This window comes from Mandrillus leucophaeus, unplaced genomic scaffold (assembly GCF_000951045.1).
Source record: "Mandrillus leucophaeus isolate KB7577 unplaced genomic scaffold, Mleu.le_1.0 Scaffold475, whole genome shotgun sequence".
Taxonomy (NCBI): Eukaryota; Metazoa; Chordata; class Mammalia; order Primates; family Cercopithecidae; genus Mandrillus; species Mandrillus leucophaeus.
Genome location: NW_012105087.1, coordinates 428553 through 445363, shown reverse-complemented (window position 1 = coordinate 445363; position 16811 = coordinate 428553). Strand labels below are relative to the sequence as shown.

General features: G+C 52.5%; 2 protein-coding genes and 1 pseudogene across 4 annotated transcripts in view; 2 read left to right on the top strand and 1 right to left on the bottom strand.

The window, feature by feature from the left end:
- LOC105550294 overlaps positions 1-16811 on the top strand; it is a 931651-nt pseudogene that overhangs the window by 488072 nt on the left and 426768 nt on the right. The gene's annotated exons all lie outside the window — the stretch shown is intronic.
- Positions 2256-13365, top strand: PIAS3 (protein inhibitor of activated STAT, 3). 2 transcript variants are annotated; one of them, XM_011995179.1, is made up of 15 exons: positions 2256-2330; positions 4600-4712; positions 5034-5451; positions 5609-5693; positions 5936-5986; positions 6224-6314; positions 7157-7291; positions 7475-7580; positions 8162-8235; positions 8384-8544; positions 10732-10865; positions 10946-11114; positions 11299-11432; positions 11616-11653; positions 12168-13365. In XM_011995179.1, exons 2-15 carry the CDS (start codon positions 4683-4685, stop codon positions 12432-12434), a joined length of 1893 nt encoding a protein of 630 aa, XP_011850569.1. In that variant the 5' UTR covers positions 2256-2330; positions 4600-4682; the 3' UTR covers positions 12435-13365. The 2 variants fall into 2 exon arrangements, with proteins under 2 accessions (XP_011850569.1, XP_011850570.1); XM_011995180.1 differs by lacking the exons at positions 2256-2330; positions 4600-4712 and adding an exon at positions 2793-3046.
- NUDT17 (nudix (nucleoside diphosphate linked moiety X)-type motif 17) lies at positions 13408-16766 on the bottom strand. The gene is made up of 8 exons (XM_011995181.1): positions 16114-16766; positions 15741-15924; positions 15481-15506; positions 15249-15341; positions 14548-14646; positions 14166-14302; positions 13624-13775; positions 13408-13511 (listed from the first exon to the last, which is right to left on the bottom strand). The coding sequence occupies exons 1-8, from the start codon at positions 16450-16452 to the stop codon at positions 13408-13410; spliced, it is 1134 nt and encodes a 377-aa protein (XP_011850571.1). The 5' UTR covers positions 16453-16766.

Below are 16811 nucleotides of genomic sequence, written 5' to 3'. Positions count from 1 at the left end.
AAAATGGTCTTGATCTCCCAGCCTCGTGATCCGCCCGCCTTGGCCTCCCAAAGTGCTGGAATTATAGGCGTGAGCCACCGCACCCGGCCCAAATGAACTTTTAAAGGAGATTCCTCCTTCATGAAATCACTAGAACTCAAGGCGAGGTTTTCTCTTAAATGTTTACAGTTTTATCTTATTTATTTATTTAGAGACGGAGTCTTGGTTTGTCACCAGGCTGGAGTGCAGTGGTGCAATCTCGGCTCACTGCAACCTCCGCCTCCTGGGTTCAAACGATTCTCCTGCCTCAGCCTCCTGAGTAGCTGAAATTACAGGCATGTGCCACCACACCCAGCTAATTTTTTTGTATTTTTAGTAGAGACAGGGTTTCTCCATGTTGGTCAGGCTAGTCTCGAACTCCTGACCTCAGGTGATCCGCCCACCTCAGCCTCCCAAAGTGCTGCGATTACAGGCGTGAGCCACCGCGCCCAGCATTTACAGCTTTATTGATGTACAATTGATATATGCCAATATGTCTCTCCATGTAAAATGCATATATTTGAAGTATACAATTTGATGTTTTCATATGTATATACACCTGTAAAACCACTACACAATCAAGATAATGAACATATCCATCACTTCCCAAAGGTCCCCGCTTTGTCTCTTTTTAATAATCCTCCCTACCTTCCTCACCCTGCAACTACTGAAAATTCTCAGAAATACAAACCATAGTAACTTTTGATCTAGAGGACTAAACAGAACAACAGCAAAAAAGATCTCAGGACCTGATGAAGACTCAGGTGTTGGAGGGGAGCAGCTGGAATTTAGAATTAGTTGAGTCTAAGTTTAGCCTGAAGCGCTCACCAATTTGAGTAGCAAAGCAGCAAGGAAAGAATCTGAGTGTTAGGAGAGGGTGGTATCTTCCCTAGGGACAAAAACCACAAAGTCATTGGGCCTAGTTCCAGTTCAACAGGTGCCTGGGAATATTGGTAGGCTGGCATCTTCAATCTTTGGCCTGGGTAGGGTCTTAGGAGAAGGATTATACTGAAGGCTTCAGCTAAATAAAAGACCTCTTCCTATTTATCAAAGCACTTTTTTTGGTATGCTGATTATAGGTTTAACATGTCTTGTCCCTGCTGCTAGACTGTGAACTCCTGCAAGGCTTTTATGTCCTCAGCACCTAATGATCCCTGATAAGCACTCAAATATTTATTGAACAAATATGCAGCCAACTATAAAATGCTGTGAGTTTCTCAGTATGTAGTAAGGGTACATTTCCCTTAAGTTGGTATTTTCTGGGCCAGGCATGGCGGCTCACACCTGTAATCCCAGCACTTTGGGAGGCCGAGGCAAGGCGGACGGATGACGAAGTCAGGAGTTTGAGACCAGCCTGACCAATATGGTGAAACCCTGTCTCTACTAAAAGTACAAAATTAGCCGGGCGTGGTGACGCAGGCCTGTAATCTCAGCTATTCGGGAGGCTGAGGCAGGAGAATTGCTTGAACCCGGGAGGCGGAGGTTAGAGTGAGCCAAGTTGCGCCACTGCACCCCAGCCTGGGTGACAGAGTAAGACTCCGTCTCAAACATAAATAAATAAATAGGTATTTCCATGGAAACAGAAACAGATTTAATCTGGGGCCTGCATGTGAGTGATCAGCTTGGTTGGGATGGGGCCTCTGGAGGGTCCAAGGCTTTGGAGGAAGGAGAGTGAGTAGGTAGTTCAGAGAGGGACAGAAAGATTCCTTTTGTTGGCAAGAAAACCCCTCAGTTCATCTTCAGCTACACCAAAGGTATGGGGGCTCTGGTGGAGGTACTGTGCAGGGGTATCTGGAGTAGTTACTGTTAGGTACACTTTGGATTCAGTAGCCCAGGCTTTGCCCTAGGGAGAGACAGTTGTCATTTCAAAGAAGACTGCTTTATACGGTCAGACACCTGGTTCACACGGCCTTAGCAGCAGCGTGCCACCACCCCAATCCCACACATAAGCGTGAGGGGTCACAGAGGTAGTGAGAATGATGGGATCCAAGGATCTCATCTCTCCAGATCCACTCACACCAGGAGTTAATCGCTCCAGCGCCGGGCTCTGAGTCCCTCCCTCTCTCGCCCGAGCTCCGCCCCCCTTCCCTCTCGGCGGTCCTGGCGGGCTTCCCGTGGAGGGGGCGGCCCCAGCCCGAGCGCTAGGCCGGGCGGAGCTCCGGCCCGGGCGGAGCCGCGGCCGCCGCGTCCGGCCGCTGGACCGAACTTCTGCCGTGCGGACAGCAGGAGCGGCGCCGAGCCCCATGCCCCCACCTCTCCAGCCCGCCCTCTGAGCCTCCCGAACCCTCTCTCCATTTCCCACAACTGTGCTGGTAAGTCCCGCTCCCCGCACCAAACTTTTTTTGCTGCTGAGTTTGAGTCCTACGATCGGACCACGAGCTGCATTGTAGTTGGTGTTGGGGGGGAGGAGGAGAGGGTGAATTGAGCATAGCTGTCTTGAACTGAATGCCGACTCCACGGCTTCCCTAAGACGGATCAGCGCTCGCCCATTTCCCGAGTTGGAAGACCTCTCGATTTTAGTTGCTTAAACTTATGTAGAGATGGAGATGAGGGTTTGCGCTCCAGCTTCGCTACCCCCTCCCCCATTTCTCTGAGCTCTAGCAGTTCCCGATACTTTCCCTCCATCTTTCAAGTATCTTTGGCTTCCTAAAAGCTTGTCCCCTCCCAACTCTGCCGTGGCAAAGCCCCCCTCCACCAGGCACTTCGGGCCCGCCTCCTCTTCGTTGCCCTAGGGGACCCCGCGATCTTGGGGGCCATAAACTCCCTCCGGGGCTACGCGTCCTGCCAACCCGCCGCAGACGTGTAGCTGCTGGGTCCGCTGTGGAGGGAGGGGCTCAGGCTGGGGCTAGTCCGAAGCCAGGCGGGCGGGGCCGGGAAGGGGAGGTATAGGGGGCCGGACGGGGCGGAGCAGGCGGCATTTGCGGCCGCCGCCGGGGTGGAGAGTTGTGCGCCGGTCCCTGGGCCTGAGCTCCGGCTCCGGCTAGGGCGCCTGCGATGTCTCAAGATGGCGGAGCTGGGCGAATTAAAGGTACCGGCCCCCTCCCCCATCCCCATCTGGACTGATTCCGGCGGTACGCCGTGTCCGGGAAGCGACCGAGACTGGGTGCCGGGGCTCGGGTGGGCGCCGACGACGTGGCAGGCACGGGCTGCTGAGGATGGGAAAGAAGTGGCTGAGAGCGAGGAAGGGGCTGCGGCGGGGCTCCGGGGGCGGGGCTGCGGGGCAGATGTAGGGGTGGGGCCGAGGGGAATTGCAGCTGTTGGGGGCTGAGGCGCAGGGGGCGGGGACGAAGGGTAGAAGTCGGATTTAGTAGTAGGGGCAGTTGTTGGGGTAGGGCCAGGGGGAAAAGCTGCTGTAGAGGCACTGGGGGCGAGTCGATCGAGGCCAAGAGATGCGACAGTAGGGGGCAGATGCAGGGATGGGACCGCGGGGCAGATGTAGGGGAGGCTCCGGGGGAAAGGCAGCTGAAAGGGTAGGGTCTTTGGGGCTACTCTCGGGATCCGAGCTTTGGGAAATACCAGTAGGCGGCTGAGATGCAGGGGGCGGGGCTGTGCGGGCCGATACCTCGAGGGGTGGGGCAGAAGCATCCTGGAGGCTCAGAGGAAGGTTCTGCCTTAGTGAATCGCGATGTTTGGGCAGAGGCAGAGGCATGTGAAACTATGAGATAGAAAGGAGGGAAGTTATAGGGAAAGCTAATGGAAAAAATAAGACAGGACAGAGGAGATAAAGATGGGGAGAAAGAGGAGCAAGTTTCTCATCACATTCCACAAAAGGGGTCCAAGACAAAGCCTCCTGTGAGAAGAATTGTGTAGGGCTAGCAAGCCCTGCCCATGACAGGATCTCGTAGAGATTCACAGAAGGGAGTCCTCCCTCTAAGGAGAGCGCTCCCCTCCTTCTGCCACACAGAGTTTGGAGGGTGACCACGTCTGAGGACATCTCATAGAACCTTAAACCACCGAGTTCATCCCCATGCCTCCTGGTTTTCTTCTGCCCTTTGAAATGGAGCTATGGTCCTGGGCAGTCTGGAGGTCTAGCCACTGGGCCCAGCTACCTTCAGGGAATTTGCGATTCTGTGCCCTGACTCAGAGGCTTTTCCTTCACCCACCCAGGGCCTCTGTTTAGAGCTCTGGCCGCTCCTCTTCCACCCGTGTAGGGGGGCTGTAGGTTGTACAGGAGTATTATTTTCTCTATGTAGGAGAGACGCCAGATAATGGTTCCTGGCAGATAGAGTAAACAGGCAGGATACTTGGACTCAGTGAATCACTGTTAATCTCCTCAACCTAAGTTTTGGTCCTGTTTCCCTTCCAGAAAAATAGGACTAAGTTGTGGGGAGGGGGCGGTTATATTAATGATTCCAAGAAAGGATCTGGGGGAGTAATGAGCATTGAACCCTGACCTGAAAACCCCGGCCCACAGAAGCTTCAGAGGCTTGGGGGAAATAGCCGAGGAATTAAGGTGGTTTGGAGGGGTGGGCTGAAGGGCACAATCCTCCAGCCACCTGGCCCCTTTCTTCCCCGTGGGGCTGTCTGGCTTGAATCCTCTTGTCTCTCCCTCCTTCTCCCTGTCTCCTATCCTCTTCCCAGGAGGCTGGGATGAGTTTGAGTGTCTGAGAAAGGGCAAGAGAGGAGATAAGCAGCTTAAAGGAGAGTCCAGACTAGAGGCAGGGATGGAGGCGGGAGGCTGTATAGACTTGGAGGTGTGTCTGAGGGTGGCTTGCTGTCTGCCATTCCCTGCCCCACTCTGGCCACTTCCAGGCCTGGGGAGACAGACAGTGTTGCTCAAGCTTGGGGTGGGCAGGGGGTGGTGATGATGCTGACCTGATGGTTGCTAAAGTGGGACTGAGATGTCCCTTTGGATAGGTTGACTACCTGGCAGTAATCCACTAGCTGCGAAGCATCATCTTTCCCATCAGTGCTGGAGGGAAAAAGGCACTACCCACCTGGTAGCTCAGCCCATGTCTTGGCAGGGCAGGCCTGTGCAACGGAGGATTCTCAAGCTTCTCTGTTCTTCTCCACAGCACATGGTGATGAGTTTCCGGGTGTCTGAGCTCCAGGTGCTTCTTGGCTTTGCTGGCCGGAACAAGAGTGGGCGGAAGCACGAGCTCCTGGCCAAGGCCCTGCACCTCCTGAAGTCCAGCTGTGCCCCTAGCGTCCAGATGAAGATCAAAGAGCTTTACCGACGACGCTTTCCCCGGAAGACCCTGGGGCCCTCTGATCTCTCCCTTCTCTCTTTGCCTCCTGGCACCTCTCCTGTAGGCTCCCCTGGTCCTCTAGCTCCCATTCCCCCAACCCTCTTGGCCCCTGGCACCCTGCTGGGCCCCAAGCGTGAGGTGGACATGCACCCCCCTCTGGCCCAGCCTGTGCACCCTGATGTCACCATGAAACCATTGCCCTTCTATGAAGTCTACGGGGAGCTCATCCGGCCCACCACCCTTGGTATGGCTCTTTGTGGTCCCTTAGTCTTCTGGACTCCCTACCTATTCCCCAAACATTTCTTAGGCTTTAGTCCTATGGGATCAGCGACCTGGGATGGGGGTGATTTCTGTGGCTGCCTGTGCATGGGCTTGGAATAACTGCCCCTTTGTATCCTCAGCATCCACTTCTAGCCAGCGGTTTGAGGAAGCGCACTTTACCTTTGCCCTCACACCCCAGCAAGTGCAGCAGATTCTTACATCCAGGTACATCTCTTCCAGTCTTCCTCCCTCATCCCTGGGGGGTTACCCCTGGACTCTGCTTTCTGACTTTCTTCTCTTCTGCCCTGCGCTTTTCCCTATCCATCCTCTTGTACCTACTTGTCTCTCGTTCTTTTGTGTGTCTCTTCTCTATCCTCCGGACATCTAACTTTCAGCCTCTCTGTGCGTTCACCTCTGCCCTCTGGGGGCTACATGCTGATATCTCTTCGTCTCCCTCCTTGTTACAGAGAGGTTCTGCCAGGAGCCAAATGTGATTATACCATACAGGTGCAGCTAAGGTGAGTTCATCCTCCCTATGCTGGGTACGCATTAGGGGTAGGAGTGAAGTAGGAGTATGACAGATACCCTTACAAGATGTCCCTGCTCTGCCACTGCCTACTGCAGCCCTGGGACTTTTGTTGGATGCTGAGGGCTACAGACATCTATGACTGATTTTCTGGGGTTCCCTGTCTCTCTGCCAGCTTCAGCTAAAGAAATTTCTTCCCAGTCTTTCTTCCTTTCTCATCTCTTACCAGGTTCTGTCTCTGTGAGACCAGCTGCCCCCAGGAAGATTATTTTCCCCCCAACCTCTTTGTCAAGGTCAATGGGAAACTGTGCCCCCTGCCGGTAAATGCTCTCCCTTTCTTCTGTCAGTTATCCCTTACCGTTTCAGTTCATAAATATTAACTACAAACCTGTTCTGAAAGAGGTATGCCTAGCACAGTGCGTGGCACATAGTAGGTGCTCAGTTTACTGACTGAATCAATATCATCTCAAGAGTATTGAGATAGGGCTGAACAAAGGTTCTGTCAGAACTCGGAGGAGGACATTAGTTCAACCCGAGATTTAAGAAAGACTTCTTTTTTTTTTTTTTTGGAAACAGAGTCCTTGCTCTGTCACCCAGGCTGGAGTGCAGTGGCGGGATCTCGGCTCACTGCAACCGCTGCCTCCCAAGTTCAAGCGATTCTCTTGCCTCAGCCTCCCAAGTAGCTGGGATTACAGGTGCCCACCACCCTGCCCAGCTAATTTTTGTATTTTTATTAGAGACAGGGTTTTACCATGTTAGCCAGGCTGGTCTCGAACTCCTGACCTTAGGTGATCTGCTCACCTCGGCTTCCTAAAGTGCTGGGGTTACAGGCGTGAGCCACCGCACCTGGCCAGAAAGACTTATAAGTCATGACCCCAGAGCTGAGAGTTGGAAAAGGTGAGGCATCCTTATTCCTCCTCCTCAGGAACTCAGTGAGTGCGTTCGTTCCTTTTTTCTCCCCAGGAGTGAACCCCACACACAGCCCGAGACAGTGCTCCAGTTCTGTGAGCCACTGAATGGGCCTCCATCCCCTTGGTCAGTGAGTGAGGGAGTTGGCCTTCCCTCCAGGGAGTGAATAACCCGAGACAAGATATCCTTTGTTGAAAGAGCAGAGCCCCTTCCCAGAGCCACTTCTCCACTGACCGGTCCCTCCCTTCTCCAGGGTTACCTTCCCCCAACCAAGAATGGGGCTGAGCCCAAGAGGCCCAGCCGCCCCATCAACATCACACCTCTGGCTCGACTCTCAGCCACTGTTCCCAACACCATTGTGGTCAATTGGTCATCTGAGTTCGGACGGGTGAGCACAGCTAAAGCAGGGTGCCGGGAAAAGCCTGCTGAGGGTGAAGGGGAACCATCCAGTGTCCTGGGTTGGAGAAGCACTTTTCTCTTTATGGGTCTGTCTCTGGTCCTCATGGAACAAAAGTGGGCAGTGGTGGTATGAGAAGCAGAGGCTAATTGTCTACCCCCTGCCTCCAAGTAGAATTACTCCTTGTCTGTGTACCTGGTGAGGCAGTTGACTGCAGGAACCCTTCTACAAAAACTTAGAGCAAAGGGAATCCGGAACCCAGACCACTCGCGGGCACTGAGTGAGTAACGTCTTTCCTCTCTTCCCCACCTGATCTGGATCCATGTCTTCCTGGCCCTCCTGTCTTCATAATTAAACCCGTACCTCTTTTTTGACAACTTACTTCCTTCTCACATGAACCACATCCCTCCCCCTCTACCCCGACCAGTCTTCCAGTCTTTATAGTTGAAGTTGGACCACTCCCAGGCAGTGAGTGACACCCTTGCATTTCCATTTATGTATCTGCTTTGCACCTCACAGTCCCTAACTCCAGCCGTGCTAGAATATGGGCTCTCTGGACTGGAAAGAATCTTAGGGATCCTCTAATCTAACCCTCACATGATGCTTCAACTCCTCCACATCATCTCTAACATAGCCAGAGTGTCACCCAGCTATGTTTAAGCATCTTCAGGGATGGGAAAATCCCCTACACCCAGCCTTTATCATCCATATCCCAGACCACTCCATGTGACGTCCCACTGGCCCCCAAAGACGCTCCACCCAGCACCCTCTCAGCCAGAGCCATCTGTTCCTGGCCTTACCAGCTCCTGGGCTGCCTCCAGCCTTGCTGACCCCATGGCTCTGGCCTCACTTTTGTTTCAGTCAAGGAGAAATTGACTGCTGACCCTGACAGTGAGGTGGCCACTACGAGTCTCCGGGTGTCACTCATGTGCCCGGTGGGTAAAAGGGGAGAAGGGAACAGGGTGGGAAGGGAGTTGGGTTTAGCCTGTGGACTTTGATGAGGGTTCCTAGGAATACTGGAGTGAAGTTTTCTGGGATGAAACCAGACTGGAGCCTCTGACAAGAGAAATTGCTTCTCCTCAGCTAGGGAAGATGCGCCTCACTGTCCCTTGTCGTGCCCTCACCTGCGCCCACCTGCAGAGCTTCGATGCTGCCCTTTATCTCCAGATGAATGAGAAGAAGCCTACGTGGACATGTCCTGTGTGTGACAAGAAGGCTCCCTATGAATCTCTTATCATTGATGGGTAGGGCCATTTTGCTTCCTCTTAACCTAGGACATCTGCTAGGACCCTCTTTTCTTTGTTATTTCTTTTTCTTTTTCTTTTTTTTTTTTTGAGATGGAGCCTTACTTTGTTGCCCAGGCTGGAGTGCAGTGGTGCAATCTTGGCTCACTGCAACCTCCGCCTCCTGGGTTCAGGCGATTCTCCTGCCTCAGCCTCCTGAGTAGCTGGGATTACAGGTCCGTGCCACCACGCCTGGCTAATTTTTGTATCTTTAGTAGAGACGGGGTTTCACCATGTTGGGCAGGCTGGTCTTGAACTCCTGACCTCAGGTGATCCGCCCACCTCGGCCTCCCAAAGTGCTGGGATTACAGGCGTGAGACACCATACCCAGTCTATATTTCTTTTTTAGCCACCACCTCCTTCAGGGTTTTTAATTTATATGGCTTACTTCTCCTCACATGAACCCCAGTTCTCACCTTATCTATCCCTTTTGCCAATTTGTGTGTGTGTGTGTATGTGTGTGTATGTGGAGTGGGAGGGCAATATTAAGAACTTAGTATATACAAGGCATCTTGCTGAGTACTTTTAATGAGTTATCTCATTGAAACCTCACAATAAGCTTATGGACTGGGTGCAGTGGCTCACATCTGTAATTCCAACACTGGAAGGCCGACATGGAAAGATCATTTGAGGCTAGGAGTCTGAGACCAGCCTGGGCAACAGAGTAAGACCCTCTCTCTATAAAAAATTAAGAAAGTTAGCCAGGCATGGTATAATAGCTCATGACTGTAGTCTTAGCTGCTCAGGAGGCTGAGTGGGGAGGAAGGTTTGAACCCAGGAGTTTGAGGCTGTAGTGAGCTATGACTGCATTACTGCACCCCAGCCTGGGCAACAGATTGAGACCCTGTCTCAAAAAAAGAAATAATCCTATGATTGGCTAGTGACACTCACCCAGAAAAAAAAAAAAAAAAGAAAACAATAACCCTATGAGATAGGTAGTATCATTACACATGAGGAAACTGAGGCCGAGAGAGATTGAATCTTGCTCAAGGTTACATTGTTAAGTGGCAGAGCCGGTACTGAACTGTCATAGTGTATCATCTGTAACAACTATCTGACTTCCCACTGAGCATTGCAGTAAGGTTCTTTTGAGGGCCTGGAAGTTCTGATCTTTTGATCTTGCTAGTCTTAACCCCTTTTCGGAATCTACATTATGGTTCTTGTTCCCAGTCCTCCCTGGCTGTTTTTTTTGTGTTTGTTTATTTGTCTGTTTTTGAGACAGGGTCTTGTTCTGTTGCCCAGACTGGAGTATAGTAGCACAATCATAGCTCACTGCAGCCTCGACCTCCTGGCCCCAAGTGATCTTCCCACCTTGGCTTCCCAAAGTGCTGGGATTGCAGGCATGAGCTACCATGCCTGGCCCAGGCTGGAGTGGTATGGCACAGTCTTATGATCTCGACTCACTGCAACCTCTGCCTTCTGGGTTCAAGCAATTCTCCTGCCTCAGCCTCCCAAGTAGCTGGGATTACAGGCATGTGCTGCCACATCCGGCTAATTTTGTATTTTTGGTAGAGATGAGGTTTCACCATGTTGGCCAGGCTGGTCTCGAACTCCTGACCTCAGGTGATCCACCTGCCTCGACTTTTGAAAGTGTGATTACAGGTGTGAGCCACAGCTCCGGCCTTTTTTTTTTTTTTTTTTTTTGAGGCAGAGCCTTGCTCTGTTGCCCAAGGTGGAGAACAGTGGTGTGATCTAGCCTCACTGCAACCTCTGCCTCCCGGGTTCAAGCGATTCTCGTGCCTCAGCCTCCCAAGTAGCTGGGATTATAGGCATGTGCCACCACACCTGGCTAATTTTTGTATTTTTAGTAGAGATGAGGTTTCACCATGTTGGCCAGGCTGGTCTTAAACTCCAAGCCTCAAGTGATTCACCTGTCTCTACCTCCCAAAGTGCTGGGATTACAGGCGTGAGCCACTTCACCCGGCCTCAGATTGTATTTATTTTAAAACCTGTTACTTAGTTTGCAAAGCTCTTTTACATACCTTCTGTTACTTGATTCCAACAACTCAGAGAGGTCCAGTAGGATGGATAATGTCCTTATTTTACAGATGAGGAAACTGAGGTACAGGAAGGCGAGTTATAGAACTCTCTGGCTACTGTTCCGCTCATCTCCCAGCCCCATGAATTTTCATCTCTCTCCTCCCCCAGTTTATTTATGGAGATTCTTAGTTCCTGTTCAGATTGTGATGAGATCCAATTCATGGAAGATGGATCCTGGTGCCCAATGAAACCCAAGAAGGAGGCATCTGAGGTTTGCCCCCCGCCAGGGTATGGGCTGGATGGTGAGTGACCCCCTGTTCCCCAGCTAAGCTAAATCTTGGATGGCCTCTTCTCTGAGACATAGTCTTCGTAATATCCGCAGGCCTCCAGTACAGCCCAGTCCAGGAGGGAAATCCATCAGAGAATAAGAAGAAGGTCGAAGTTATTGACTTGACAATAGAAAGCTCATCAGATGAGGAGGATCTGCCCCCTACCAAGAAGCACTGTTCTGTCACCTCAGCTGCCATCCCAGCCCTACCTGGAAGCAAAGGGTATGAGAAAATAGGCTGAATTTATGGCAAAAGGGACAGGGGAAGAAGTCAGGAATGCTTTCTGATCATTGGACAAAGCCTGGGGCAAGAGAAATGTGGAGGGGACAGAGAGGGAACCTGGGGACCTGAGCTGGGTGAGGGCATCTGTGGTTTGCTGGCTGCCTCAGCTCTTCTCTACCCACAGAGTCCTGACGTCTGGCCACCAGCCATCCTCGGTGCTAAGGAGCCCTGCCATGGGTGCATTGGGTGGGGATTTCCTGTCCAGTCTCCCACTACATGAGTACCCACCTGCCTTCCCACTGGGAGCCGATATCCAAGGTATGACATGGATCATAAGATGGACCCTGCACTGCCACACCCGCCCCAGAGCTACATCAGAACCCCTGTTCCTTCTCAAAACTTCCTGCTTCTCCTGCAAGGGGCCACAGTCCAAAGTGCTTTGTCTTTTGGTGGTAAAGGGGTCAGATAGGAGGTTGATTTTGATTTTTCTTTTCTTGCCAGGTTTAGATTTATTTTCATTTCTTCAGACAGAGAGTCAGGTAAGTGGTTCTTTCTTCAGAAGGTCTCAGATCTCTGAAGTGTCCTTTAGGCACTGATGGGACCCCTCCCTCTCTTATGATCTCTGGGGATGTAAATCTGCTTTTCTGTGAGGGCAGTAGGGTGTAGGTAGCTTATTACCCTCCTCAGGCCCACTGGTAGTTCCTGAGATTCCTACTTAGGCCTCCTTCGTAGATCCCCTGTTACTATTTTGCCCCGGCCTACTCACCCCCACCCCCGTGTGCACTTAGAGCACCATGCCTGCTCTAACCGGACATTCCACACATTTCAGACACCCACAACGCCAAGAACCTAGCAAGTTGGAGGAGCTCTCAAGGCAGGGAAAGGGGAAGGGTGTGGGGAAGTAGGGGAAAGAGGGAGAGGCTCTCCCTTTTCTCAGAGAATACCTTGGGATCCACAGGGGTTGATTGCCCCCATACGGCATTTCTGAGATGAGTGACTGGGAGGTGGGGAAGTCAGGATGAGATCTTAAACTATGTCCTTGATTATTCCTAGCACTATGGCCCCTCCGTCATCACCTCACTAGATGAGCAGGATGCCCTTGGCCACTTCTTCCAGTACCGAGGGACCCCTTCTCACTTTCTGGGCCCACTGGCCCCCACGTTGGGGAGCTCCCACCGCAGTGCCACTCCAGCGCCCCCTCCTGGCCGTGTCAGCAGCATTGTGGCCCCTGGGGGAGCCTTGAGGGAGGGGCATGGAGGACCCCTACCCTCAGGTCCTTCTTTGACTGGCTGTCGGTCAGACATCATTTCCCTGGACTGAGTTCCTTGGAGTATGGAAACTTCACTGTCCCCCAACACTGAGCAAGTATGCTGTGGAGTCCCAACCCCAGCTACTCTGATCCCTCTGCTGGCTCTGGCCACGGGCCAGACAGACCTTCACAGATGCCTACTTTTGGCCTCATCTCTGCCCGACAAGGCCAGCACCCAAAGGGTTAATATTTAACCTCTTTTTAAGGACAATGGGGTTTGTTTTTGGAAATGTTCTTTAGATGGTGGCACATTCCTTTGGGTATGTTAACCTAGGCAGTGGGAGGTAAATGGGATGGGATGTGAGCTGGGAGAAGGGCTGAACCCTCAGCCTCAACTGTGTCTAGAGCCTCTTGGGAAAGGGGCACCTCTCTTGAACCCCAAATGCTCTCTCTTCTTATCCCCCAAACCCATGGCTCTATTTCTTCTTCACATCCATTGTCTCTTCATGTCCATTCCATTCCCTTCCCTTTGGCCACACAGACAGGTGGAAAAACTGAGACAGGCAGTTTCAGAGATGGACAGAGAACTTTATTTTGGATTGTGGATGTGGATTTTTTTGTACATAAATAAGAAAAACCAAAATACTCCAAAGATGACTTCCCCTGCCTCCTACTCCAGTATGACAGAGGAGGATGTAAGGCCTTAGCCATGATCCCCCAGTGGTTTGGGAGTCAGGCCCGGCCTATTGCTTGGGTCTCTCTCTATTTATATATTTAAGTTCACAGTGTTTCTTATTCCGCCCTAAGCTTCTAGAGGCTCATGGCCCTGTGGTTAGGCCTGGCTCATTCTGCACCTTTCCAGGGAGGTGGGAGGACCCTGTGCCCTCCTTCCCAATCCTCTTTTTCAGGCTCGTCCAAGGCCTGGGACCTGTGTTGTAATTTTACTTTTTATTCCTAAAGTTGTAGTGAAGCTCTCACCCATAATAAAGGTTGTGAATGTTCTGTGAGTGTCACGGAGATGGGCTAGGGAGGGGATTTTACACTTCACTTTCCAGACCCCTGGTTTGGGGGAAGAGGGTCCATGTTCCATTCTTCCTTTGCTGGCCCTGGGTCCAGGTGAGCTGCACTTTTACACGGTGGGGGTGTTCCATGGAGGAATTCCTAGAGAGGTTGTCCTTCCTTCCTTTCCCCCATGTCTGTAAAAACCAGACCATTCCAGCCCAGTGCTGTGGAGCTCTCCAGTCCCTTTTCACTTTTCCCTGCCCAGATGTTGCAGCCAGAGCCTGAGGGCAAACTTGGTTCCAGTGCTGACTCTCTCTTTGCCCTCTGCCATGGTTGGGATCATCCGCAGCAGGGTGGACATAGGCAGGACCAGAGGTCGGGCTCTTCCATCCTCTTCTAGTTCCAGTGCACTGCATAGTGACAACTCCTGTTGGGGCTGTGCCTTGTAGCTTACAAAGAACTTACATGTATGTGAGGTCCCCGAATCCTCCCAACTACCACAGGAGGTGGTGGGTGTTGATCTCATTTGCAGAAAGGAAACAGGTTCAAGGAGGGTTAAATGACTTGCCCCTCTGTTAGAACTGACACTTAGACCTTCAATGCTAGCCAGTTAGAGCACGAATCCTTGGGGTTTGATGGTCAGTGTCTTAGATCTCATGGATCTTCTTAATTATCACCTGACCCACTCTCTTTAAATCTCCCCACACCACCAAATTCCATCCTGAGGAGAGGATAGACGCTGTACTTCTCAACATGAATATGCTGGTGTATTAGAGGCTGAGGGAGAAGCTCTTACTTACAGGACAGAGGGTGGTAGGTCCTGGGGGAGAAGTCTGGGTGTCTCTGTCCCATCCTCTGTGGCAGCCACTGCAGCAGCTACATCTGGTGTCAGCCACATAAGGGCGCTCACCTCACTTGGGTTTGGTTGGATCCGGGCCTGGGGTCAGACATGGTGACCCCTCAGTCATTGCCTCTCCCTGGGATACCTGTTCGTGATCAAAACCTACCTGCACTTTTCAAGGAGAAAGGCAGGCGCAACGGGAAAGGGTATTGCACATTCTTGGTTATCTCTGACCCCCGCCCCCTTCCCCCCACCCCTGCCGCCCAGCTTCCAATCACAGGCAGAACCAGGTTGCTTGGGCTCCCCTGAGCCCTGTTTCCTTCCCTCACTGCCAGCCCTACCTGCAGCTGCTGCTGTGATTCCTGGGAGATCACGAGTAGATACAGAACAATGTGATGGTACTTGGGTAAACCCCAGCTCAGCTTAGGAGGGTAGGCAGACTAGGAAAAGAAAACAGCAAAAGTGAGAACTTTGTCATGTTTTTTCTTTTTTTTTTTTTCAGATGGAGTTTCGCTCTTGTCACCCAGGCTGGCCTGCAGTGGCGCGATCTTGGCTCACTGCAACCTCTGCCTCTTGGGTTCAAGCGATTCTCCAGCCTCAGCCTCCAGAGTAGCTGGGATTACAGGTGACTGCCACCACGCCCAGCTAATTTTTGTATTTTTAGTAGAGACGCGGTTTTGCCATGTTGTCCAGGCTGGTCTCGAACTTCTGACCTCACGTGATCCGCCCACCTCGGCCTCCCAAAGTGCTGGGATTATAGGCATGAGCCACCACACCCGGCCCTTTCTGTCACTTTTTGAGACTTTGTTAATACAGCTTTAGGGTGAAACAAAATGGTGGCCAAAAGCTGAGGGCATGGATGGTATAGATGACACAGCAGGGACATGGGTGAGGGTTATGGATTTGGGGACTCCAGCCCACTTATGTGCTATTGTTTCCCTTGTAGCCAAGGCAGGTAGGGGCTGATCTATGGACTTTGGTGGGTAGTTGTTGAGGTCTGTTGGTTAAATATGAAGGGGCTTCTCCCAGCTCCTTGTCTCACCTCCCATAAACCCAGAGGGACCCAAGAGAACTGGCCCTGGGGCAGGTGTAGTCCACACTCTTCCCAAAGTTCTCGAAGCCCTCCGTCCAGCAGCTGGGAGTCAGAGAGGACACATCAGATTGGCCAGTGCCTGATTCCTCCAAGTCCTCCTGCTTGCCCCTCCCTCAGCCCACACCCAAGGTGGTCCTAGGCATGGGTCTCTTGGCTCAGGTTGGATCAGCTGACTGGTTACCTCCTCCTGAAGTTCCACGTGCCCACCTGCAACAACAGCGGGGCCAATAGGTGAATGGTGGTGGTCTTGACCAGGGACCGCCCACTCACTGTTGACATTTCTCTCCCCCCCAGTGGACACAGGGAGTTGCAGTCACTTGTGGCTATGAAGATGCCACATTTTGGGGCCCACTTTATCCTTTTAAGACTGGGGAAAACATTGTTGCGGGGAAAGGGCAAATTTATTTTCTGTACGTGGGGCCTTGTCCCCAGAATACTCACCCGGGGGTACCCAGAGGTTGGGGGAAACGCTGAGGGTGCGTGCCCTTCTGGTCAGCAAGACAGTCTTGTCGCTGGACTGCAGAATGACGGCCACACCCAGGTCCACACCTCGATCTGTGGGCAGCTCAGCCCCAGGAACCCTGGGCCGCTCGTCCAGGGCCGCAAAAGGGCAGAAAGGGGGTCGCTGGCAGAAGGAAGCCAGCTGGGTTAAGGCTTCAGAAGTGGGGCGGCACTGGGTGGGCGTGACTTTCAAAAATGGGGCTACCCCGCGCGTTGGAGGCGGGGTCCTCGTCGCCAGTTCCCACCCGATTTCAGTCCCCGTCTTCGGCCCTTCACTGCCCCCACCCCCGCTCTGAGGCCCCTTTCTGCTGACCTGGAGCGGAAGCCTAGCGGAGGCGCCTGGGAAGGGCCTGCTGGAGAGGACAAGCCGTCCTCGCTTCAAGCTGCAGTGAATGGGCCACGGCCCGAGCCCTGGCCCGGCTCCCAGGAGGCCACACACACTCCGTGCGAAGCTCACCGACTCCGGACGCCCGGACAGGAGCAGCTGTACCCGCGCCGCGGCCATAACGCGACTCTGGGGTCGCTGCGGCCCGCCTGGCGCCCTCTGGTGGCCTAGCGACGCTTCCTCTTGGAGCGTTCCGCGGGGTCGGAAGGTAGCTGGGTTTCCGAAAGTCCCCGGGAAATCCGGGCACATCTTTTGAGGATGACCCATGGGTATAATATTAAACCACAAAGAATACCTCTAAATGCTCAGCTCCTATTTCCTTCCTATCTTCTCTGTTTAGGACAATGACCCCCAGACCGACTGACTTCAGGAAGACTCACATGTTACTTCCTACCAGCCCTAAGCTGAACTGTAAGCACCCTCTACAGCACTGTGCACACCTGTTACAGCAGGCATCACTTTGAATTCATTATCTCCAAGCGAAACACGCCACATAACATTTTCGAGACCACTTCTCCTTCTTTCACTTCACCCAAATGGCAACCAAGTATGCAGATGCTATCTCCTTAAACTTCCTCAAACCCATGTTCTCTCCAGCCTTCATTCATTGCCCTAGTTTAAGCCTT

Excerpts from the sequence above, each read along its gene's own strand:
- NUDT17 (XM_011995181.1), bottom strand. The coding sequence starts at position 16,452 with ATGGGTCATCCTCAAAAGATGTGCCCGGATTTCCCGGGGACTTTCGGA. Across the intron at positions 14,647-15,248 it reads TCCCTCTGGGTTTATGGGAG|TCTGCCTACCCTCCTAAGCT; the intron begins GTGAGACAAGGA and ends TTCTTTTCCTAG. Across the intron at positions 13,512-13,623 it reads CTGGCTGCAACATCTGGGCA|GAACACCCCCACCGTGTAAA; the intron begins GGGAAAAGTGAA and ends AATTCCTCCATG.
- PIAS3 (XM_011995179.1), top strand. The coding sequence starts at position 4,683 with ATGGAGGCGGGAGGCTGTATAGACTTGGAG. Across the intron at positions 6,315-7,156 it reads GGAAACTGTGCCCCCTGCCG|GGTTACCTTCCCCCAACCAA; the intron begins GTAAATGCTCTC and ends TCCCTTCTCCAG. Across the intron at positions 8,236-8,383 it reads GGGTGTCACTCATGTGCCCG|CTAGGGAAGATGCGCCTCAC; the intron begins GTGGGTAAAAGG and ends GCTTCTCCTCAG.